The sequence below is a fragment of the Abramis brama genome (assembly GCF_963993115.1).
Source record: "Abramis brama genome assembly, chromosome: 5".
In the NCBI taxonomy this organism is placed as follows: Eukaryota; Metazoa; Chordata; class Actinopteri; order Cypriniformes; family Leuciscidae; genus Abramis; species Abramis brama.
This window is the reverse complement of record NC_139967.1, coordinates 3,300,963-3,322,115: the sequence shown is the minus strand read 5'-3', so window position 1 is coordinate 3,322,115 and position 21,153 is coordinate 3,300,963. Positions and strand designations below refer to the sequence as shown.

The window sequence follows — 21,153 nt, the reverse complement described above, 5'->3', positions numbered from 1 at the left end:
GGCCGGGCCCTTGATCAAGCATTTGAGTTTTTCTAATCATTACTCTATTAGCCTAATTGGCTGGGGAGAAAGCTATGCCATAATCAGAAATATTATATATATGTTAGGGGTGGAACGGTGCATGTATTCATATTGAACCGAAACGGTACGGGCGTCATGGTTCGGTGCATATTTACACAGAGAATACACGGTATAAAAATAAATAAAATTTGCGTGCAAATTAATTAATGTAATGCGGAGCTACTGTTAGATATGCGGGTTCTTTAGGGACACCTAATCTGTAGCTCCGCCTTAGCTCTGAAGCTCTGTGGCTATAATGAACAGGCTGCGATGTAAAGATTGCAATGCTGGATTATGTCGGAAAGTCGCAAAGTGTTTACTTATATTTGTGTGTGTGTGTGTGAGGCGCGGGCGCGATCGAACAGTGGAAACATAAAAACATACTCAGTCAATTTTGTTTATACAGGACAGCATTCAAACTGCAAAGTGTTTAAGTTACTGTTAATTAAAATGAAGGAAAATAAATATATTAATCTGAAATGTAGCAAATGAATTTTCAATTCATTCACGTACAATTACCAAACATATCAAGGTCTTTTTGTTTGTAAGAGTGCAAGGGCTTTAGATACTGCTTTGGATGCGACTAGCTTAGTGAACTCTGTACATTGTTCGGTTCCGGCTGAAGTAGAGCCCGTGCAGCAGGGCAATTGGGTGAAGGTGAGACGCTGTAGTCGCGGGACAAAACACTGCTCTTCTGTTCTGATAACAACATTAAACAGGTTCTCCCCACTCAGTGAAACACCCACTGAGAATCCTGTTGAATGTGCCCTAGTTATTGGTGACCACCAGCCACCAAAGTCACATGTTTGCCGGGAGCCAGGGCGCCTGACATCAAAGCAAATTTAAAAGTGCTGGCAAATGCTAATCGTAAATTCTGTACGATTATTATTCATGTCGGCACAAATGATGTTCGACTCTGCCAGTCGGAGATCACCAAAATTAATATAAAAGAGGTGTGTGAACTCGCAAGTACAATGTCAGGCACTGTAATTTGCTCTGGCCCCCTTCCTGTTCGCAGGAGTGATGAGAGAGTCAGTAGATTGTGTTCACTCAATGGCTGGCTGTCGAGGTGGTGTCCGCTTAATAATATAGAATTCATAGACAATTGGAAAAGTTTTTGGGGCAAACCTGACCTGTTGAAAAGAGATGGTATTCATCCCTCCTGGGATGGTGCTGCTCTTCTCTCTAGTAATATGGCTCATAGTCTTAGAGCTCAAACATGACAATCTGGGGCTTAGGTCAGGAAGCAGACAGACTGGCTAAACCGACCGTCTGCTAGCTGTCTCACGTCACCAAGGTCTGATAAATCCATTCACGTAGAGACTCTTTCACCAAGCTATCATCACATAGAGACTGTGTCTGTTCCCCGAATTTGGAAATCCAAAAAACGTTTCAACCCATCTAAGGTTAAAAATGTAATTGATGTTCAACAAATAAAAAATAGCTATAATACATGGCCCAGCCCCAGTCGTTGAATAGTTAGGCTGATTGGATTATCATCTATGCATTTGAATAGTTATGCTGATTGGATTAGGATTGGTGACACTCTAGAGTCTAGGGCGGGTTCCTAAACCTGTATACTTCATTTACATGCTTTGTTCAGAGTGTATTCACCTATATATAAATCCCTCCCCTTGAAATGTATATAAACTACAATGTCTACTGCCCTAGTTAGACTTGATCACTGCAGCTACCGACAGCTCGTGTTCTAAATAAAGAATCCTGCTGAAGAAATAACCAAGTCTCCTGGTCTCTGCTTTGACAAAGGAAAAGTTTCCAACAGATGTCTGAACCGAGGTATGAACCGAACCGTGACTTCTGTGTACCGTTAAACCCCTAAAATATATATATATATATATCTTAAGCAAAGTAAAGTAGGCCTAAGTAATGATAGATTTTGTATTTTCAGTCATCAGATTCATTTACATTGTGACTTAGATTTAATCAACTGAAAACAGTGGCTGTGTGAACCAAATGGCCCACAGTCATATGGCCCATACAGACAAATGGCCCATAGAAACTGATGGGTGTGAAACCACATTGCTCAAGGTAGATTGTAGTATAGATCGATCTCCTGTGGGAGGTCCTCACAGTTTTCCTTTGTTTGTAGCCCTTTTGTCTTCATGTATAAAGTTCTGTCTCAGACACAGAACGTTGGGTTAAGATTGTTGAAGGGCGACATGCTAACATCGCTGCTGAAGGACTGCTACACTACAAACCTTCAATAAATTCTTCTCCCCACAAGAACTCTGGTCAAGCTTACTTATTTTATGTATTGGAGAAATCTAATACATTGGCGAGCCACCCAAACGACTGCTCGGCCAAATACACCAAAATCTAACAGTAACATATGTGTACAAAGTTGCACAAGTTAGGCTACAAAGATAGAAAATGCAATATGTCACGTGTCTTGTGCAGCGTCTCCTCCACGCATCACTCCGGGCCGGCTGTGCTGTATTGTGTATCTTAAGTGCAACATGGACCTTGAAGACGTAAAGAAAAAAAGAAAAACAGGAGAATTAACTTTGAGCAAGTTTGGAGGAAAGTCGGAGGTATGGAACCATTTTAAACAAGTCGTGGGCAGTGACAACATGTGTGTTAATAAAGACTCACTGTTATTCTCAAATGCGTACACATTAAAAGATAATAAAAAGCTGGTTTCTAGATTGTATGATAGTATGCAAGCTTCCAAGAATCATTCATCAGTATACATTAAACAAAAATGGGAGAAAGAGTCTGACTCACAAATAACAGATGAAGACTGGACAGATATATGTGTGATACAGGCAAATACCACAAACTCAAGATCCTGGAGGGAATTTGGATGGAAGATTTTTTATAACTCCCAAATTAACAGCACTTTATACAGGCTCACAGAGCTGTGGCTTTTGCTGGAGGCAATGTGAAACCCTGATGGCTAATCACTATCATATTTTCTGGGCATGCCCAAAAATAAATTTATTTTGGCAAGGAGTAGTGGCAGAGATTGGGAAAATATTGGGAGTAGACGTTGATTTTTCGTTCACTACTATATATTTAGGTAAAATACCAGGAAATGTCTTAGACAAGGATAAATATTTATTAAAAATATTGTTAGCAAGCAGTAGGAAAGCAATAACCCGTAAATGGTTGCAGGTTGACCCTCCAACTAAGGATCAATGGCTAGGGATCGTAAATGAAATATACAGTATGGAGAGACTTACATTTATATTAAGGCTTAAATTTGACAAATGTAACAAGTTGTGGGGAAAATGGATTATGTATGTAAACCATTGAGGAAAGTGTGATATTGTATATCAAGATGTTGGAATTATTTTGTGATACTGTCTGATATTGTAGCATCCATGATAACTTTGTGTTCTTTGTTCCAATAAAAAAAAAGTAAAAAACAAACAAAATAAAGACTCACTGTCATCTAAACTGGAGAGATCTGGCACAGACGGCAACTCTTGATCCTGGAGGGACCTGGGACACACAGAGACTCCAGATCTTCTAGGCTTGACCTGGCACACACACCAACTCAGAATCATATTGCATCCCAAACAATAAGTGTAGGCTATTGTGATTGTCAGAACATTTGGTAGCCTAACTAAACACAATTTTATTGAGTTTAGTGACAGCATAGTGCATTAATTGGTATAGGCTTCTGCTTTTACTGTTGCTTGATACAAATTTTACAATTTCAGTTAAATTCTTGTGGTTTTATTCCGATCTTTATTCAGTTTGGATACGTATTGGATATAGTAGATACATGTTAATTTCTCTCAAGAAAGAAAATCACACCTAATGCTGTAAACATAGGCTACAGAGATCCCTTCATCTGGTATAATTAAAGGTTAAAAATAACTACTGTACTCAAGTACTGTACTTGTTTGTATCTCGAGTCTGCGTTTGTAAACTGTACCTCACTACTGTGTCTATAGACTGCGTGTTTGCACTACAGGAGGATAAATTCTGATAATTGCTGGACTGACCTGCTCTCACACATGCTCCCTGCCTGTGACGTCACGAACAGAACTGGCGCCTGTGACGGCTCGACACTCCTGGGGGACAGCGACGACTCCTCCGGGTTCGGGCAGCCGACAGGAGTTCCTCATTCACTGCTCCTCCCCATCAAGCAGACGGCAGCAGGCTCTGGCCCACGGCGAACGGTGGAGACTCCTCCGCTCCGTCCTCCCTGTCTGTAGATTCCTGTAGCTCAAACAGTAGAGCGTTGGTGCTTGCAACGTCAAGGTCATGGGTTCAATTCCCAGGGAAAGCAAGAACTAATAAGAATGTAAATGTGTAACTTGAAATGCAATGTAAGTCGCTTTGGATAAAAGCGTCTGCCAAATGCATAAATGTAAATGTGTCATGATTCACTGTAATGTAAATGTCCTCCTGTTCTCCACTGTCGTTGCTCCTCCGTGAGACACTCGAGACTGGTGCTCATCTCGGCCTCATCCTGCTTGCATCAGTAACTCAATTAAATAATGTTTAAAATATTAAGAATCATTAAAACTGCTCGACTGAAGAACTGGCTGTTGTGTGACAGTAATTTCATCTATTAAATTAATCTAGTTATTTATTAGTCTGCAGACCTGCCAACCTTGAAATTATTTTTGAGTACCATCAGTGGTACATTATAAACAGGACACGCATTAGCTGAATAAACGTTAGCCAATACAAGCATATTTATAGAAAACTGTTGACAATAGACAGGACCAATAGTAGCAAAACGAATAACTTATTCTAAAAAGAATATCAAGTAGGCCTATATAATAAGGGGTTTTGTTAACGGTATTTTAACGATTTTTAAAAATGGATAATGATGGATAATACAAAATGCTTTCTAATATTTGGACAGAAAAAAAACACAAGCAAGAACAAAATTTAGAGTATTTTAGAGCAGAAAAAATTTAGAGAAGAATTTTGCAAACTCGTTAAATCATCTAAATCGACAAGGTGTTTGTTGGACCCTATACCGACTAAACAACTGAAAGAGATGCTTCAAAATTAGTCAATTACAGGTCGATCTTGAATCTGCCTTTTCTGTCAAAGATGCTAGAAAAAGCAGTATCTTCACAACTGTTCCTTTCTTGAAAGAAATGATATCTGTGATGATTTTCAGTCAGGATTTAGACCGTACCATAGTACCGAGACAGCTCTCATTAGAGTCACAAATGATTTGCTCTTATCATCCGATCATGGTTGTATCTCTCTATTGGTGTTACTCGATCTTAGTGCTGCATTTGACACCATTGACCACAACATTCTTTTATAATAGACTCGAAAATTATGTTGGCATTAGTGGAATTGCATTAGCATGGTTTAAATCATACTTATCTGACCGTTATCAGTTTGTAGCAGTAAATGAAGAGATGTCTTATCGATCACAAGTTCAGTATGGCGTACCACAAGGCTCAGTACTAGGACCGCTGCTGTTCACTCTGTACATGCTACCATTAGGAGATATCATTAGGAAGCATGGAATTAGCTTTCACTGTTATGCCGATGATACTCAGCTGTATATTTCTTCACGCCCTGACGAAAACTACCAATTCACAAAATTAACGGAATGCATAGCTGATATAAAAAATTGGATGACTAGTAATTTCCTACTACTAAATTCTGAAAAAACAGAGATTCTAATTATTGGACAAAAAACTTCCTCACGTAATAATCTAGAATACTGTCTAACACTTGATGGCTGCTCTGTTAAGTCTTCGTCGTTGGTTAGGAACCTGGGTGTGCTCTTTGATACCAATCTTTCATTTGAAAGTCACGTGTCTAGTATCTGTAAAACCGCATTTTTCCATCTTAAAAATATATCTAAATTACGCCATATGCTCTCATTGACAAATGCGGAACAATTAGTCCATGCGTTCATGACCTCAAGGCTAGATTATTGTAATGCTCTACTGGGTGGTTGCCCTGCACGCTTAATAAACAAATTACAGCTAGTTCAAAACGCAGCAGCTCGAGTTCTTAGAACCAGGAAGTATGACCATATTAGCCCAGTTCTGTCAGGAAAATTCAGTTTGCGTATCTACCCCAAAGTGATAAAATTCTGTATCAAAAATTGTTTAGGCCAGACAAGTAGTTTTTTAAGGCTTGGTTTGTAGGGAATTACAAACCTGCGCACATATATTCAAACACGCATACCAATAGACTGAACTCGTAATGCGCATGTGCACGCCATTAGCGTTCTCACAGATTTTGCGTTTAAAGTCTGTGTAGAGTTTCCTGTTAAAACGGTGTCGTGTTAGCGGCCCCTAAGTTAATAACTAACGATCGTTGCGACGGAAGTGAATCAATCAAATTAACTTTAGCTGGAAAATAACTTTATTCAAGAACTGCTATAAAGCCAAAACAATCTCTGTTACTTTAAACTATCCTTGTATCTCTGTAAAGCCGCTTTGGAACAATCTATATTGTTAAAAGCGCTATATAAATGAAGATGACTTGACTAATGCTCATTCGTAGCCTAAATGGGTTCCATTCAGACCTTAACATTAAGTATTTTACTGTTATATGTCAACAAGATTCAACAAGACATTTTCACCTGGCTATACTAGGAACGCTGCTGTTCACTCTGTACATGCTACCATTAGGAGATATCATTAGGAAGCATGGAATTAGTTTTCACTGTTATGCCGACGATACTCAGCTCTATATTTCTTCACGCCGTGACGAAACCTACCAATTCACAAAATTAACGGAATGCATAGCTGATATAAAAAACTGGATGACAAGTTATTTCCTACTACTAAATTCAGAAAAAAACAGAGATTCTAATTATTGGACAAAAACGTCCACACGTAATAACCTAGAATACTGTCTAACACTTGATGGCTGCTCTATTAAGTCTTCGTCGTTGGTTAGGAACCTGGGTGTGCTCTTTGATACCAATCTTTCATTTGAAAGTCACGTGTCTAGTATCTGTAAAACCGCATTTTTCCATCTTAAAAATATATCTAAATTACGCCATATGCTCTCATTGACAAATGCGGAACAATTAGTTAATGCGTTCATGACCTCAAGGCTAGATTATTGTAATGCTCTACTGGGTGGTTGCCAGGCCGTATCCAGATCTGATGAAGGACCTGTGCCTGGACCCGATGACAACGCAGTGCTGAAGTGCCAACTAGTCTCTCCCCTGTGAAGGATCGTTTCCCACTCTACAGATAAACCGTTGTCGGAATAATTTCAGTTTCGCGTATCTACCCCGAAGTGATAAAATTCCATCCATCCATCCATCCATCCATCCATCCATCCATCTTCTTCCGCTTATCCGGGACCGGGTTGCAGGGGCAGCAGTCTAAGCAGGGATGCCCAGACTTCCCTCTCCCTAGACACCTCCTCCAGCTCTTCCGGGGGGACACCGAGGCGTTCCCAGGCCAGCCGGGAGACATAGTCCCTCCAGCGTGTCCTAGGTCTTCCCCGGGGTCTCCTCCCGGTGGGACATGCCCGGAACACCTTCCCGGGAAGGCGTCCAGGAGGCATCTGGAAAAGATGCCCGAGCCACTTCAGCTGGCCCCTCTCGATGTGGAGGAGCAGCGGCTCTACTCTGAGCTCCTCCCGAGTGACCGAGCTTCTCACCCTATCTCTAAGGGATCGCCCAGCCACCCTGCGGAGAAAGCTCATTTCGGCCGCCTGTATCCGGGATCTTGTCCTTTCGGTCATGACCCACAGCTCATGACCATAGGTGAGAGTAGGAACGTAGACTGACCGGTAAATCGAGAGCTTCGCCTTGCGGCTCAGCTCCTTCTTCACCACAACAGACCAGTACAGCAACCGCATTACTGCAGAAGCTGCACCGATCCGTCTGTCAATCTCCCGTTCCATCCTTCCCTCACTCGTGAACAAGACCCCAAGATACTTGAACTCCTCCACTTGAGGCAGGAACTCTCCACCAACCTGAAGTGGGCAAGCCACCCTTTTCCGACTAAGAACCATGGCCTCGGATTTGGAGGTGCTGATTCTCATCCCAGCCAATTCACACTCGGCTGCAAACCGTCCCAGTGCATGCTGAAGGTCCTGGTCTGATGGGGCCAGCACGACAACATCATCCGCAAAGAGCAGAGATGAAATCGTGTGGTCCCCAAACCTGACCCCCTCCGGCCCCTGGCTGCACCTAGAAATTCTGTCCATAAAAATTATGAACAGAACCGGCGACAAAGGGCAGCCATGCAGCCGGCAATGCGAACCAAGCTCCTGCTCCGGTCGTACAGGGAGCGGATAGCCCTTAGCAAAGGGCCCTGAACCCCATACTCCCAGAGCACCCTCCACAAGATGCCGCGAGGAACACAGTCGAATGCCTTCTCCAAATCCACAAAGCACATGTGGATTGGTTGGGCAAACTCCCATGAACCCTCCAGCACCCTGTTGAGGATATAGAGCTGGTCCAGTGTTCCACGACCGGGACGAAAACCACACTGTTCCTCCTGAATCCGAGGTTCTACTATCGGCCGGATTCTCCTCTCCAGTACCCTGGCATAGACTTTCCCGGGGAGGCTGAGAAGTGTGATCCCCTATAGTTGGAGCACACCCTCCGGTCCCCCTTCTTAAAAAGAGGGACCACCACCCCGGTCTGCCAGTCCAAAGGCACTGTCCCCGACCGCCACGCGATGCTGCAGAGGCGTGTCAGCCAAGACAGCCCCACAACATCCAGAGACTTGAGGTACTCAGGGCGGATCTCATCCACCCCCGGTGCCTTGCCACCGAGGAGTTTCTTGACTACCTCGGTGACTTCAGCTTGGGTGATGGACGAGTCCACCTCCGAGCCCTCAGCCTCTGCTTCCTCAATGGAAGACGTGACGGCGGGATTGAGGAGATCCTCGAAGTATTCCTTCCACCGTCCGGTGATATCCCCAGTCGAGGTCAACAGCTGCCCACCTCCACTGTAAACAGTGTTGGTAGGGCACTGCTTCCCCCTCCTGAGGCGCCGGACGGTTTGCCAGAATCTCTTCGAGGCCGACCGATAGTTCTTCTCCATGGCCTCACCGAACTCCTCCCAGGCCCGAGTTTTTGCCTCCACAACCACCCGGGCTGCAGTCCGCTTGGCCCGTCGGTACCCGTCAGCTGCCTCAGGAGTCCCACAAGCTAGCCAGGCCCGATAGGACTCCTTCTTCAGCTTGACGGCATCCCTTACTTCCGGTGTCCACCACCGGGTTCGGGGATTGCCGCCTCGACAGGCACCGGAGACCTTACGGCCACAGCTCCGAGTGGCCGCGTTGACAATGGAGGTGGAGAACATGGTCCACTCGGACTCAATATCTCCAGACTCCCTCGGGATCTGGTCGAAGCTCTGTCGGAGGTGGGAGTTGAAGATCTCTCTGACAGGGGATTCGGCCAAACTTTCTCAACAGACCCTCACAGTACGTTTGGGTCTGCCGAGTCTGTCCAACTTCCTCCCCCGCCATCGGATCCAACTCACCACCAGGTGGTGATCAGTTGACAGCTCCGCCCCTCTCTTCACCCGAATGTCCAAGACATACGGCCGGAGGTCAGATGAAACAACCACAAAGTCGATCATCGACCTCCGGCCTAGGGTGTCCTGGTGCCATGTGATAAAATTCTGTATCAAAATATTAAGGCCAGACAAGTAGTTTAAGGCTTGGTTTGTAGGGAATTACAAACCTGCGCACATATATTCAAATGCACATAACTATAGAATTAATTCTTGATGCGCACGTGAGCGGCAGTCTGTGTAGAGAGAATGATGTCGTTTCAGCGGCCTCTGATTTAATAACTAATGATCCTTGCGACGGAAGTGAATCAATCAAAACTAACTTTAGCTGGAAAATAACTTTATTAAAGAACCGCTATAAAGCCAAAACAATCTCTGTTACCTTAAATTATCCGTTTGTTACTGTAAAGCCGCTTTGAAACAATCTACATGGTTAAAAGCGCTAAATAAATGAAGATGACTAGACTTGACTCGCAGTTGTCAGTCATCCACAAGTCAGAGCACTTTCATAAAGCCAATTTCAAGTTTATTTAGATTATATTGTTCAGAGTGACTATGAATGACAGAGCGCATTTTTAGAGTCAATCCATGATGCGATCAAGCAGAGGATTAAGTAAACTCAAATTCAATATTTCAACAAATCTCCCCCAGCCTGTTTACCGTAAGGAGTCAGAAGCACCGAGACTACTGTCCTGTCCTCCTTTAAAGGGATACTCCACCGTTTTTTCATATTAAACTATGTTATTCCCTTAACTACTCTCTCGTCTCAGTGCGTGCACTAAATCGCTCTGTCTTGCGGCGAAACTTTGTTAGCACTTAGCTTAGCCCAGTTCATTCAATATGGGCCAAGCAGAGACGCTACCAAACACCTCCATGTTTTCCCTATTTAAATATAGTTACTCGCGTAGTGTAACTCGACCTAGGACGGTGACACAAAACAAAACGTTGCGCTTTTCTAAGCGTGTAAAATGGATAACTATATTGTATGGCGGAATACCATAGCAAGTGCTTGGAAGCACTTCGACTTGGCGCAGTAATATCTTCACTAGAGGGAGCGGGGGCCGGTGAGAGGATTTTTCACGAGTTAAGATATTACTGCGCCAAGTCGAAGTGCTCGCACTGCCTTTATTAAGGGAGAAGCCTATGGATATATAACAGACGTTTCAATATATAAGTGCATTTTCTGATCATTTATACTTCAAGTTTTGACTTGCAAATGTCACGTCCATAACGCTGGAATTGACCAATTTTAAAGAATTTATCCTCAACTATTTTTTTGGTGTAAGTCTATGTATTTTATAATGTTAACTTCAAATAATAGTGATATGAACATGTGGTAGCATTGGATCTGGACTTCTCACACTGCAACACAGGTTCGTGGATGGAGCGTCGGGATTTTGGTTTCATATTGCATATTGTTACACAGCCCTAGTCGTTTGTTTTAGAAATGTTAAGTTCTACTTCTGTAGTTATTTTGGTGAAAGTAACTGGAGTAGCTAATGCATTGCAATTCTGAGACAGCCTTTATTGTAAGGTAAATAATTACCTTTAAATAAAATTAACAAAGTAATCTATAATGTATTACAGTTTGGAAGTGCTGCTGATATTGTGAAAAATTATTAGCCTATAAATAGATATTTTCATATAATTAATATTTTAATGTTTTAATATAATTCAAATGTAATTTATTCCTGTAATGTCAAAGCTGAATTTTCTGTATCATTACTCCAGTTTTCAATATCACATTATTCTTTAGAAATCATAAGATGTTGATGTTGTGCTCAATTATTATTGGTGCTCACTGCTCAGTTAAGAAAGGCTCTTATTTTGTATTGTATTTTGTAATATTTTAATACATATTGCGTGTTTTTTTTTTTTTTTTTTGATGTTTAATATTTTTTGTGGAAAATTTAATTTTTGATAATTTTTTCACTTTTGATTAATTTAATCCGTTTCGGTCTTACCTTGTTACTTCAACTAGCTACTGTAAAAAATAAAAATAAAAAATAAAATAAAAATTAAAATAAATAAATAAATAAATAAATAAATATAGGCCTATATATATTTACTTTTTGCAGCACACACAAAGACAAACGATTGAGCATGTTTGGGGTGAATTTGGAGCAGGTGGGGGGCTGGTGAAGTCACCGTCTATAATTCGCTTTCATTCAGTGTCTAATATTTTAAAGGCCGATGCAGCACAAACGAAAATTGTACCGGCACAAACCAGCACAAACGGAGCACAAACGATTGCGTCTATTTTGGGTGAATTTGGAGCATGTGGGGGGGCTGGTGACGTCATCGTCTATAATTCAATTTCTGATATTTTAAAACCCGACGCAGCACAAACGAAAATTTTACCGGCACAAACCAGCACAAACGAAGCACAAACGAACGAGACTATTTTGGGTGAATTTGGAGCATGTGGGGGGGCTGAGTGACCTCAGAATGACCAAAAAATATTCTTTTAATATCTAAAAAACCGAAACAGCACAAACGAAAATTTTTACAGCACAAACGGAGCACAAACGATTGAGCATAGTTTGACGACGTTTTGCGTTGGGTGGGGGGCCAACTTCACGCAGGTTGTATCAACTCGTCTTAGTTAAGGGAATAACATAGTTTAATATGAAAAAACGGTGGAGTATCCCTTTAAGAAATCCGTCAGACGACGGGAGTGGAAGGGGGATCGAGCGGGATTCTGTATTGCTGTCTCTTTTCAATCATGAGCCTTAGCATTTGTCAATCATCCTGGCTTGCTATTTGGGGAATGAAGCAGCGCTATGATCGGTCAAACTGATTTGAGTACAGCGCGTGCACAAGGTTTTTATGTAGTTTAGAGTGACAAATCGTACCAGCGCACTTTGAGGTCAAAATACATACAGGTTGGCAGGTCTGAGTCTGTTCTATCTAAAATATGAAAATTCCATTGAATTTAACTGTATGCATTCTACCATAATAAATTAATAAATTTCTGTCCAAATATCACTTCTGTCACAAAATATGGAACCTTGAGACTCAGACCTTTCTGACAATATGTGTTTTGTCAAGATTATAAAATATTTTGATCATAAATTATGAAACATGACGACGCCCAAAAGGGGAGGAGCCTGATAAAATAATTTAGAGTACCGTTTCTATGGTAACACAATGTCCAATTTCAAAACAGTTTTCACAGGATGAATTCTGAGATCGTAAGCTTTCAAATGATACCTAATTTATGATAACTACTAAAATATGTGATGTAATAAAAAAGGCAATAAAAAAGATACAATTATATTTTAGAGGATAATATGTATATTATACTTTTTAGAGGATAATATTATTTTATATATTTTTTTTTATTGACAAATACTAGATTAAATGTTTTATTATGAACTTTTAGCATGAAAACCAAAGTTTCAGTTATTAAAAGTGTGTGCGTCGACTTTTTGTGACAAACGCCAGAAACGCCTGTTATGATGTCGATTTTTTGAGGTGCGCTCTTTTCATAAATTCATCTATTACTGTTCCTGCATAAATTGTAACAAAAAACAATGCTGAAATATCTATTAAGGAGTCTTAGACCTTTCCAACGATATATAGTTTGTCATGATTAAATTAGGATTTAATTGTAATATAGTGAAGTAAACTTAGGCGTCCCGTATACGGGACGGTGACAGTTAAAGCCTTAAGGCAGCGATGATATATCCACAAACCAGGGATGATCTGTCATGTTCTCTGAAGTCAAGTAGTCTTTTGCAGCAAGCCGAAATTCTGTGAAAGTTTTCAGAAGAAAGCGGATTAATCACATTTGACCTTTCTGTAGAAGGCTACACGTAAGGTGAATGTCACCATGAAATACAAAGCATTTGTTGCTGTTACTATGACATGAACATTTAATCACTGCTAACATTCATTATCAGTCCCCCGTGTTTTACACTTTGCTCATTCGTCAACAAGGTTTGACACTTTATATCATTTTACTGTCACTTTATGTGTCAGAGCTTTATATGTTTTCCAAGCAATGTTATTTCCACTTCGTTCTTGTTATCGAACTTACCTTTTCTTAGATCTGCCAGTACAAATAGAGCACTGTATTCGTAGGCCCAATCCTCCTCCTCCATTTCAATTCCTGCAAGCAATACATTTCTAGTGTTTAGTAAAACATCACCAGTCATCACCAGTCATCAGTCATCAGTGTTCAAAAAGCCAACTCACTTTTAAGGTCTTTTTCGCCAATGTTTGCATATTTTATATGCAGTGTTTCTGGGTTGATCAGTATCAGTCTCTTGAGTACTGGGTATAAAGGATCATTATCCAAGCAGTGATTCAGTGCAACCAAGATTTGTCTCATGATGCGGTTCACTGTCTCTTCAGTCAGGCTCCCTCCGTTTCTTCTGATGAACTCACTCCAGGTCACATAGGCAGGAAGATGTTCCATTATCAGGATGCTTTGGTCTTTCAAGATGAAACGCTCATATAACCGTATGAAATGGTCGCAAGTTGGAGCCTTTTGCATTTTCTGCAACGTAGTCCCGTCTTCAACAAACTCAGGCTGAAGAAAAGAGATTGACAAAACATTCACTAATTTCAAATCTCCTAATTAAAGAATGAGGGAAATGAAAGATGAAAGCATTAGCTATGTTTCCATCAGCCTGTTTTTATGCACTTTTTGAAGTCTCGCATCAGAAACGTGACGGAAGCGGCAAATGAGAAAAAAATAATGTTGCAAAAAAGTTCACACACTCGCTTGAGGAGGTTTTTGACTTGTGCGAAAACGGATTAATGCGAATATTGGGAGATGGAAATTTTCCAAAATTAATTTGATTTATATAGAACTATTGAAAATAAAACCACTGTAAGCATATGACACTTAAAACAGACCATATTTATACGGTTGTTAAAGGTCGTCCCTGCTCGATATGACAGTTTCACTTTACAAACTTCTACGTTCTGTCTTTAAGTTGTCTGTTAATAAAATGCATTCAAATGCTACGTCGTTTGCTTGTGTTACTGCTCATGTTTTCTGACCTGATATTAAGGATGAAAACACATCAAAATAACATTAAGCGAGTGACTACTTGACGTGTGGCTGAGCAGTGTAGCGAAAGGATAATCATATTATCCTTACTTGTATTAACATACAAAAATAGAAAAAGGGAAAACAGCTCTCAGGCGGGAACTGACTCTCACCGTTCTCTTAAAGCAGTCGCTCATTGAGTTGAACGACACACATCACTACTGTTTCGCTGACGGTGTTTCATTTACTGTTACCAATACCATGTCGTCCGCTCAAACAACCTGATGGAAACCCAGCTATTGGGAAAACTTTACATGAACTCTATAACAGATGCTTCTAGGCTTTGGTTGTGTAATTCAGTTATATCTCATACATACCGAATTTAACAAACCAATTCTTACTAGAGAATTTCATGAAGAATAAAGTCTTGTCAACTTACCGATGTTTCCCAAAGTCTGCACCTCTCAACAAATTTGATGTCAACCTAAAAAATAAAAGACAATTTTGTGCACATGATCATCAAGTCTTTACATTTTTTAAACACTTTTTGATCAAAACTGTCACTGATTTTTATGTCAAGACTCAAAGTTCACAGAAGGAAACAAGAGACGAAACGTTTGGTTATGGAGAAAGAGCAACATACTTTCTGGCCGTCCGATCTTCTAATTCCTTCATAGACGCGATCATCATATCCCTGTTTCTTTCCCACTTTATAAAGAGACCGAAAGTGTTGATATTGTTGTGTCGGTTCAGAAAACATGAAGCTCTCTGAAAAACACACAGCAACAACATGTTAACATACAGCATGAGACTGAACACACCAGTGCAGATCAGGTGAGGAGCCAGTATGAGTGGATATAACAAACAAAACCAGAACAACAGATTGAAATGGACATGAATCCAGTGGTACGTGAAACCTCTACTGTAAGTAAAAGTAGCATATATGTTCTCATTAACGTAACCGGAGCAGCAGGGGGCTGTTGCTATACTGAATTGTCTCTAGAACTAAGGGTGTAGAAATCTCTGTTTACTCGCTACAAAAAACTAGACTACAGCACTGCATGATAACTGGACACTCACGCTCTGCTGGCTCTTCTTCGGGAGATAACGCAGCGGCGCTGGTCGATGCCTCAGGGGTTTGTGGATTAGCGCTGGTCGATGGTTCAGGTGTTTGTGGATTAGCGCTGGTCGATGCCTCAGGTGTTTGTGGATTAGCGCTGGTCGATGGTTCAGGGGTTTGTGGATTAGCACTGATCGATGCCTCAGGGGTTTGTGGATTAGCGCTGGTCGATGCCTCAGGTGTTTGTGGATTAGCGCTGGTCGATGGTTCAGGTGTTTGTGGATTAGCGCTGGTCGATGGTTCAGGTGTTTGTGGATTAGCGCCGGTCGATGCCTCAGGGGTTTGTGGATTAGCGCTGGTCGATGCCTCAGGTGTTTGTGGATTAGCGCTGGTCGATGGTTCAGGGGTTTGTGGATTACCACTGATCGATGCCTCAGGGGTTTGTGGATTAGCGCTGGTCGATGCCTCAGGTGTTTGTGGATTAGCGCTGGTCGATGCCTCAGGTGTTTGTGGATTAGCGCTGGTCAATGCCTCAGGTGTTTGTGGATTAGCGCTGGTCGATGGTTCAGGGGTTTGTGGATTAGCGCTGGTCGATGCCTCAGGGGTTTGTGGATTAGCGCTGGTCGATGCCTCAGGGGTTTGTGGATTAGCGCTGGTCGATGCCTCAGGTGTTTGTGGATTAGCGCTGGTCGATGCCTCAAGTGTTTGTGGATTAGCGCTGGTCGATGCCTCAGGTGTTTGTGGATTAGCACTGATCGATGCCTCAGGGGTTTGTGGATTAGCGCTGGTCGATGCCTCAGGTGTTTGTGGATTAGCGCTGGTCGATGCCTCAGGTGTTTGTGGATTAGCGCTGGTCGATGGTTCAGGGGTTTGTGGATTAGCGCTGGTCGATGGTTCAGGGGTTTGTTGATTAGCGCTGGTCGATGTCTCAGGTGTTTGTGGATTAGCGCTGGTCGATGCCTCAGGTGTTTGTGGATTAGCGCTGGTCGATGCCTCAGGTGTTTGTGGATTAGCGCTGGTCGATGGTTCAGGGGTTTGTGGATTAGCACTGATCGATGCCTCAGGGGTTTGTGGATTAGCGCTGGTCGATGCCTCAGGTGTTTGTGGATTAGCGCTGGTCGATGCCTCAGGTGTTTGTGGATTAGCGCTGGTCGATGGTTCAGGGGTTTTAGCATGCCTCAGGGGTTTGTGGATTAGCGCTGGTCGATGGTTCAGGTGTTTGTGGATTAGCGCTGGTCGATGGTTCAGGTGTTTGTGGATTAGCGCCGGTCGATGCCTCAGGGGTTTGTGGATTAGCGCTGGTCGATGCCTCAGGTGTTTGTGGATTAGCGCTGGTCGATGGTTCAGGGGTTTGTGGATTAGCACTGATCGATGCCTCAGGGGTTTGTGGATTAGCGCTGGTCGATGGTTCAGGGGTTTGTGGATTAGCGCTGGTCGATGGTTCAGGTGTTTGTGGATTAGCGCTGGTCGATGGTTCAGGTGTTTGTGGATTAGCACTGATCGATGCCTCAGGGGTTTGTGGATTAGCGCTGGTCGATGGTTCAGGTGTTTGTGGATTAGCGCTGGTCGATGCCTCAGGTGTTTGTGGATTAGCGCTGGTCGATGGTTCAGGGGTTTGTGGATTAGCGCTGGTCGATGCCTCAGGTGTTTGTGGATTAGCGCTGGTCGATGGTTCAGGGGTTTGTGGATTAGCGCTGGTCGATGCCTCAGGTGTTTGTGGATTAGCGCTGGTCGATGCCTCAGGGGTTTGTGGATTAGCACTGATCGATGCCTCAGGGGTTTGTGGATTAGCGCTGGTCGATGCCTCAGGTGTTTGTAGATTAGCGCTGGTCGATGCCTCAGGGGTTTGTGGATTAGCGCTGGTCGATGCCTCAGGTGTTTTTGGATTAGCGCTGGTCGATGGTTCAGGGGTTTGTGGATTAGCGCTGATCGATGCCTCAGGGGTTTGTGGATTAGCGCTGGTCGATGGTTCAGGTGTTTGTGGATTAGCGCTGGTCGATGGTTCAGGTGTTTGTGGATTAGCGCCGGTCGATGCCTCAGGGGTTTGTGGATTAGCGCCGGTCGATGCCTCAGGGGTTTGTGGATTAGCGCTGGTCGATGGTTCAGGTGTTTGTGGATTAGCGCTGGTCGATGGTTCAGGTGTTTGTGGATTAGCGCCGGTCGACGCCTCAGGGGTTTGTGGATTAGCGCTGGTCGATGGTTCAGGTGTTTGTGGATTAGCGCTGGTCGATGGTTCAGGTGTTTGTGGATTAGCGCCGGTCGATGCCTCAGGGGTTTGTGGATTAGCGCCGGTCGATGCCTCAGGGGTTTGTGGATTAGCGCTGGTCGATGGTTCAGGTGTTTGTGGATTAGCGCTGGTCGATGGTTCAGGTATTTGTGGATTAGCGCTGGTCGATGGTTCAGGTATTTGTGGATTAGCGCTGGTCGATGGTTCAGGGGTTTGTGGATTAGCGCTGGTCGATGGTTCAGGGGTTTGTGGATTAGCGCCGGTCGATGCCTCAGGGGTTTGTGGATTAGCGCCGGTCGATGGTTCAGGTGTTTGTGGATTAGCGCTGGTCGATGGTTCAGGTATTTGTGGATTAGCGCTGGTCGATGGTTCAGGTATTTGTGGATTAGCGCTGGTCGATGGTTCAGGGGTTTGTGGATTAGCGCTGGTCGATGGTTCAGGGGTTTGTGGATTAGCGCTGGTCGATGGTTCACTGCTGCTAGTCATTCCTTCAGACTGCATGTAGCCTAAGGAAAAATTAAAACTAACATCAGAAACATCAGGCTGAAACAGACATGAATCAGAGTGGTAATAACCAGACTCACAAACTAAACAATAAGTGTAGGCTATTGATTGACAGAACATTTGGTAGCCTAACTAAACACTTTTATTTAGTTTATAGAGTTTAGTGACAGCATAGTGCAATAATTGGTATAGGCTACTGCTTTTAATATTGCTAGATACAAATTTTACAATTTCTTTAATTCTTTTAATTTCTTAATTTCAATTTCTTTTAATTCTTGTGGTTTTATTCCGATCTTGATTCAGTTTGGATTAAAATCTCAAACCTATGATATTCTCTGATTTAGATATCTGCACCTGATCATTACAATTATTCAAATTCTCTGTGTTAAGCACGATGGTATAGCATATCACACTGAAGTAGGCTGCTTTAAAATTAAAATGTATTTCAAATAAAAGTTTTTCTTTTGGCAAAATAACATTTCCTTAATACACTCTAATCAGAATAATTTTTTCTACCTTTATAAAGGGCATTTTCTCCGTAATTTTATTAAATGTATGCTTCATCTTTCATTTCAAATTCTTAAATCTGATCAATAAATTCAATTAGAATAATATGACACTATTTGGCTGTATCATTAAATGGTAACTTGTCTTTCTGTTGTTATTTTGTAGATGTCTGTTACAACTAGGCTTAAATGTAATTCAAGATACATACGTTAGTAAAACCATGGTTAAACTGTGGTAATACAACCAATTTGTTGTAACAACTACGAGAATGAACCAAACACAATTGAAGCTTTTAGGTGATTTTGTTCATACATAATCCCACAAAGAGTCTTCACATCCCAGACTCAAATCACAAACCAGAGCCATAAATCACCCAGGCTCCAGAGAGTCTCTAACCAAAGACTTTCATTGGTTAACTGAAGGAAGAACTGGTCAACGTTTGATAGTTTTGCAAGACGGATCGGTTCAGAGATGGTACTGCTGACCCCTGCGACTAACAGACCCCATCTTAGTCCCATGAGAGATGAACAAAACCTCTTTTCAGCAGGAACTATCCATGACCTCAGATTGGAATGTCTAAACTTTACACACCAAAAAGACTTTACATATCAAAATCCATTCAAGAACTCATTCAAGAACAATTTTCAATGGACTTATAAACATCATACACCATTCTATGTGTTTCTACGATATATGTGTCCATTTAATATGCTTTAATCCCATATAATTCATGTAATTGTATAACTATTAGGTGTGTGAATGAAAGTGTGTACTGTTTCATATCAATGCTATCTTACGAACACAACAAGCAAGATGGCTTGATCGAAATCTGGGTAAAATGTTTCGTATTCTTATAATAGTAATGATGTCTAAACTGTGGCCTCTGTACTCTCTGCTAGAGCTTGGAAAGTAAGGAGATCCCAGATAATGCATGATTTACGATGAGACAAACAAAGCCAGTGTCTAATTGGTCCGATCTCTTCAGGAGGGGGGACAAACTTTGAGTTTAAAATCTTAGACACGAAACAAAGCTCTCTCTCTCTCTCTCTGTGCTGCTCTATCTCTGTGCTCTCGCTCTCTGGGTTCACCCTCAAGAAACGCTCTGCTATCACTCTCAAGAGAGATGGGCAGAAAAAGATGAAGATCTAAACCAGACAAGTAACCATGTAACTGAGGAGCAGACCAACCCAAATTAAGATCAGATGGGTTAGATTCATTTTCAGTCATCTAACTACTCTCCGTATCTCATTTTATTTCTTTCTTTGTGTTATTTTCCTTTTCCGATTGAAAGTCTCGGTTTTAAGTTAAGTTTTGCTGCAAAGTTTCGGTCCACGATTCACGGCTGCAACGCACGCTTTCAACTTCAAAGACTTTTCAACCATCCGACATCCACGCCACAGACATCTATCCAGGCACGAGGAGACCACAGCCAACGAACGGGAAACCCAAGGGAATCCCCAAAAGCAAAGACGCAAGTACCTCCAGACTAAAACTGAACTGGTGCATTGATATAAATTTAATAACCTGCCTAAAACGACAGAAGGGTTGAATTAATGCTTGATGGTTCGTTCAGGTTATGTCTTCTAAGTGCATAGAATCTTGAGATTTCATCATCTCACTCTTAAACTCATTTTTTTCAAACTCTTTCTTTCTCACTCTCTTTCTTCAGCAACCTGTATGAATGTGTGTGTATGCGTGCGCGTGTGTTTGTGTTAGATATTAGCTTTATGTGTTAGTATATAATCAATAAAGTATTGTTTGTATTTGAAAAGAGATTACTTGTGTTATCTGCTTACGAATTTATTGTCTTGAACTTCGATTTAAGTTACCTATGCTTTTACCCTTAATTTACTTCGTAATTTATTGTTAGCTGGGGATATTCTTTCTTGGCCAGGAAGATATTATATTTCCTAGAGTTAATAATTGTTTATGCTTTCTGTTCATTGGATGAACCGATAAAATGATCATACTATTGATTCTGCTACAGTAAATTCTGAAAATAATTAAAATATTAATTATTGATCATAATCCATTATGAATAATAATTAATTATATTTATACGTGGGCGTATAAATGCTACATTGTGGTAACTTTACATGAACCATGGTTTAAAAAAAAAATCATTAGGAATATACATTTTCATGTGGAACACAGATTCGGGACAGATTTTGGACGAAAAATTTAGTACCAAGTCAAGTTGCGTTTGTTACCTTTTACTACCTTTCAAGGGCCTTAATTTTGGTAGATTCTTTTTATTACCTTTTACTACCGCGCGGACACCCTGAATAGTTTTCATAGATTCGATGAGCAAATCCTCAAGCCAGGGATGATCTGTCGTTTTC

The 21,153-nt window shown here is 41.8% G+C and overlaps 1 protein-coding gene and 1 long non-coding RNA gene across 2 annotated transcripts; both read right to left on the bottom strand.

Annotated features, from left to right (window-relative positions):
• Positions 1 to 1,954: 1,954 nt before the first annotated feature.
• Positions 1,955 to 5,003, bottom strand: LOC311083166. The gene is made up of 3 exons (XR_014606216.1): positions 4,035 to 5,003; positions 3,470 to 3,563; positions 1,955 to 2,543 (listed from the first exon to the last, which is right to left on the bottom strand). It is a non-coding gene; the product is annotated as an uncharacterized lncRNA (long non-coding RNA).
• An 8,178-nt stretch (positions 5,004 to 13,181) lies between these two features.
• LOC311083050 (uncharacterized protein) lies at positions 13,182 to 16,748 on the bottom strand (the record flags this gene model as incomplete). Its single annotated transcript, XM_084114300.1, has 7 exons — positions 13,182 to 13,267; positions 13,554 to 13,625; positions 13,712 to 14,048; positions 14,953 to 14,997; positions 15,157 to 15,281; positions 15,594 to 16,060; positions 16,720 to 16,748. The coding sequence occupies 7 exons, from the start codon at positions 16,746 to 16,748 to the stop codon at positions 13,182 to 13,184; spliced, it is 1,161 nt and encodes a 386-aa protein (XP_083970426.1).
• Between the last annotated feature and the right edge of the window lie 4,405 nt (positions 16,749 to 21,153).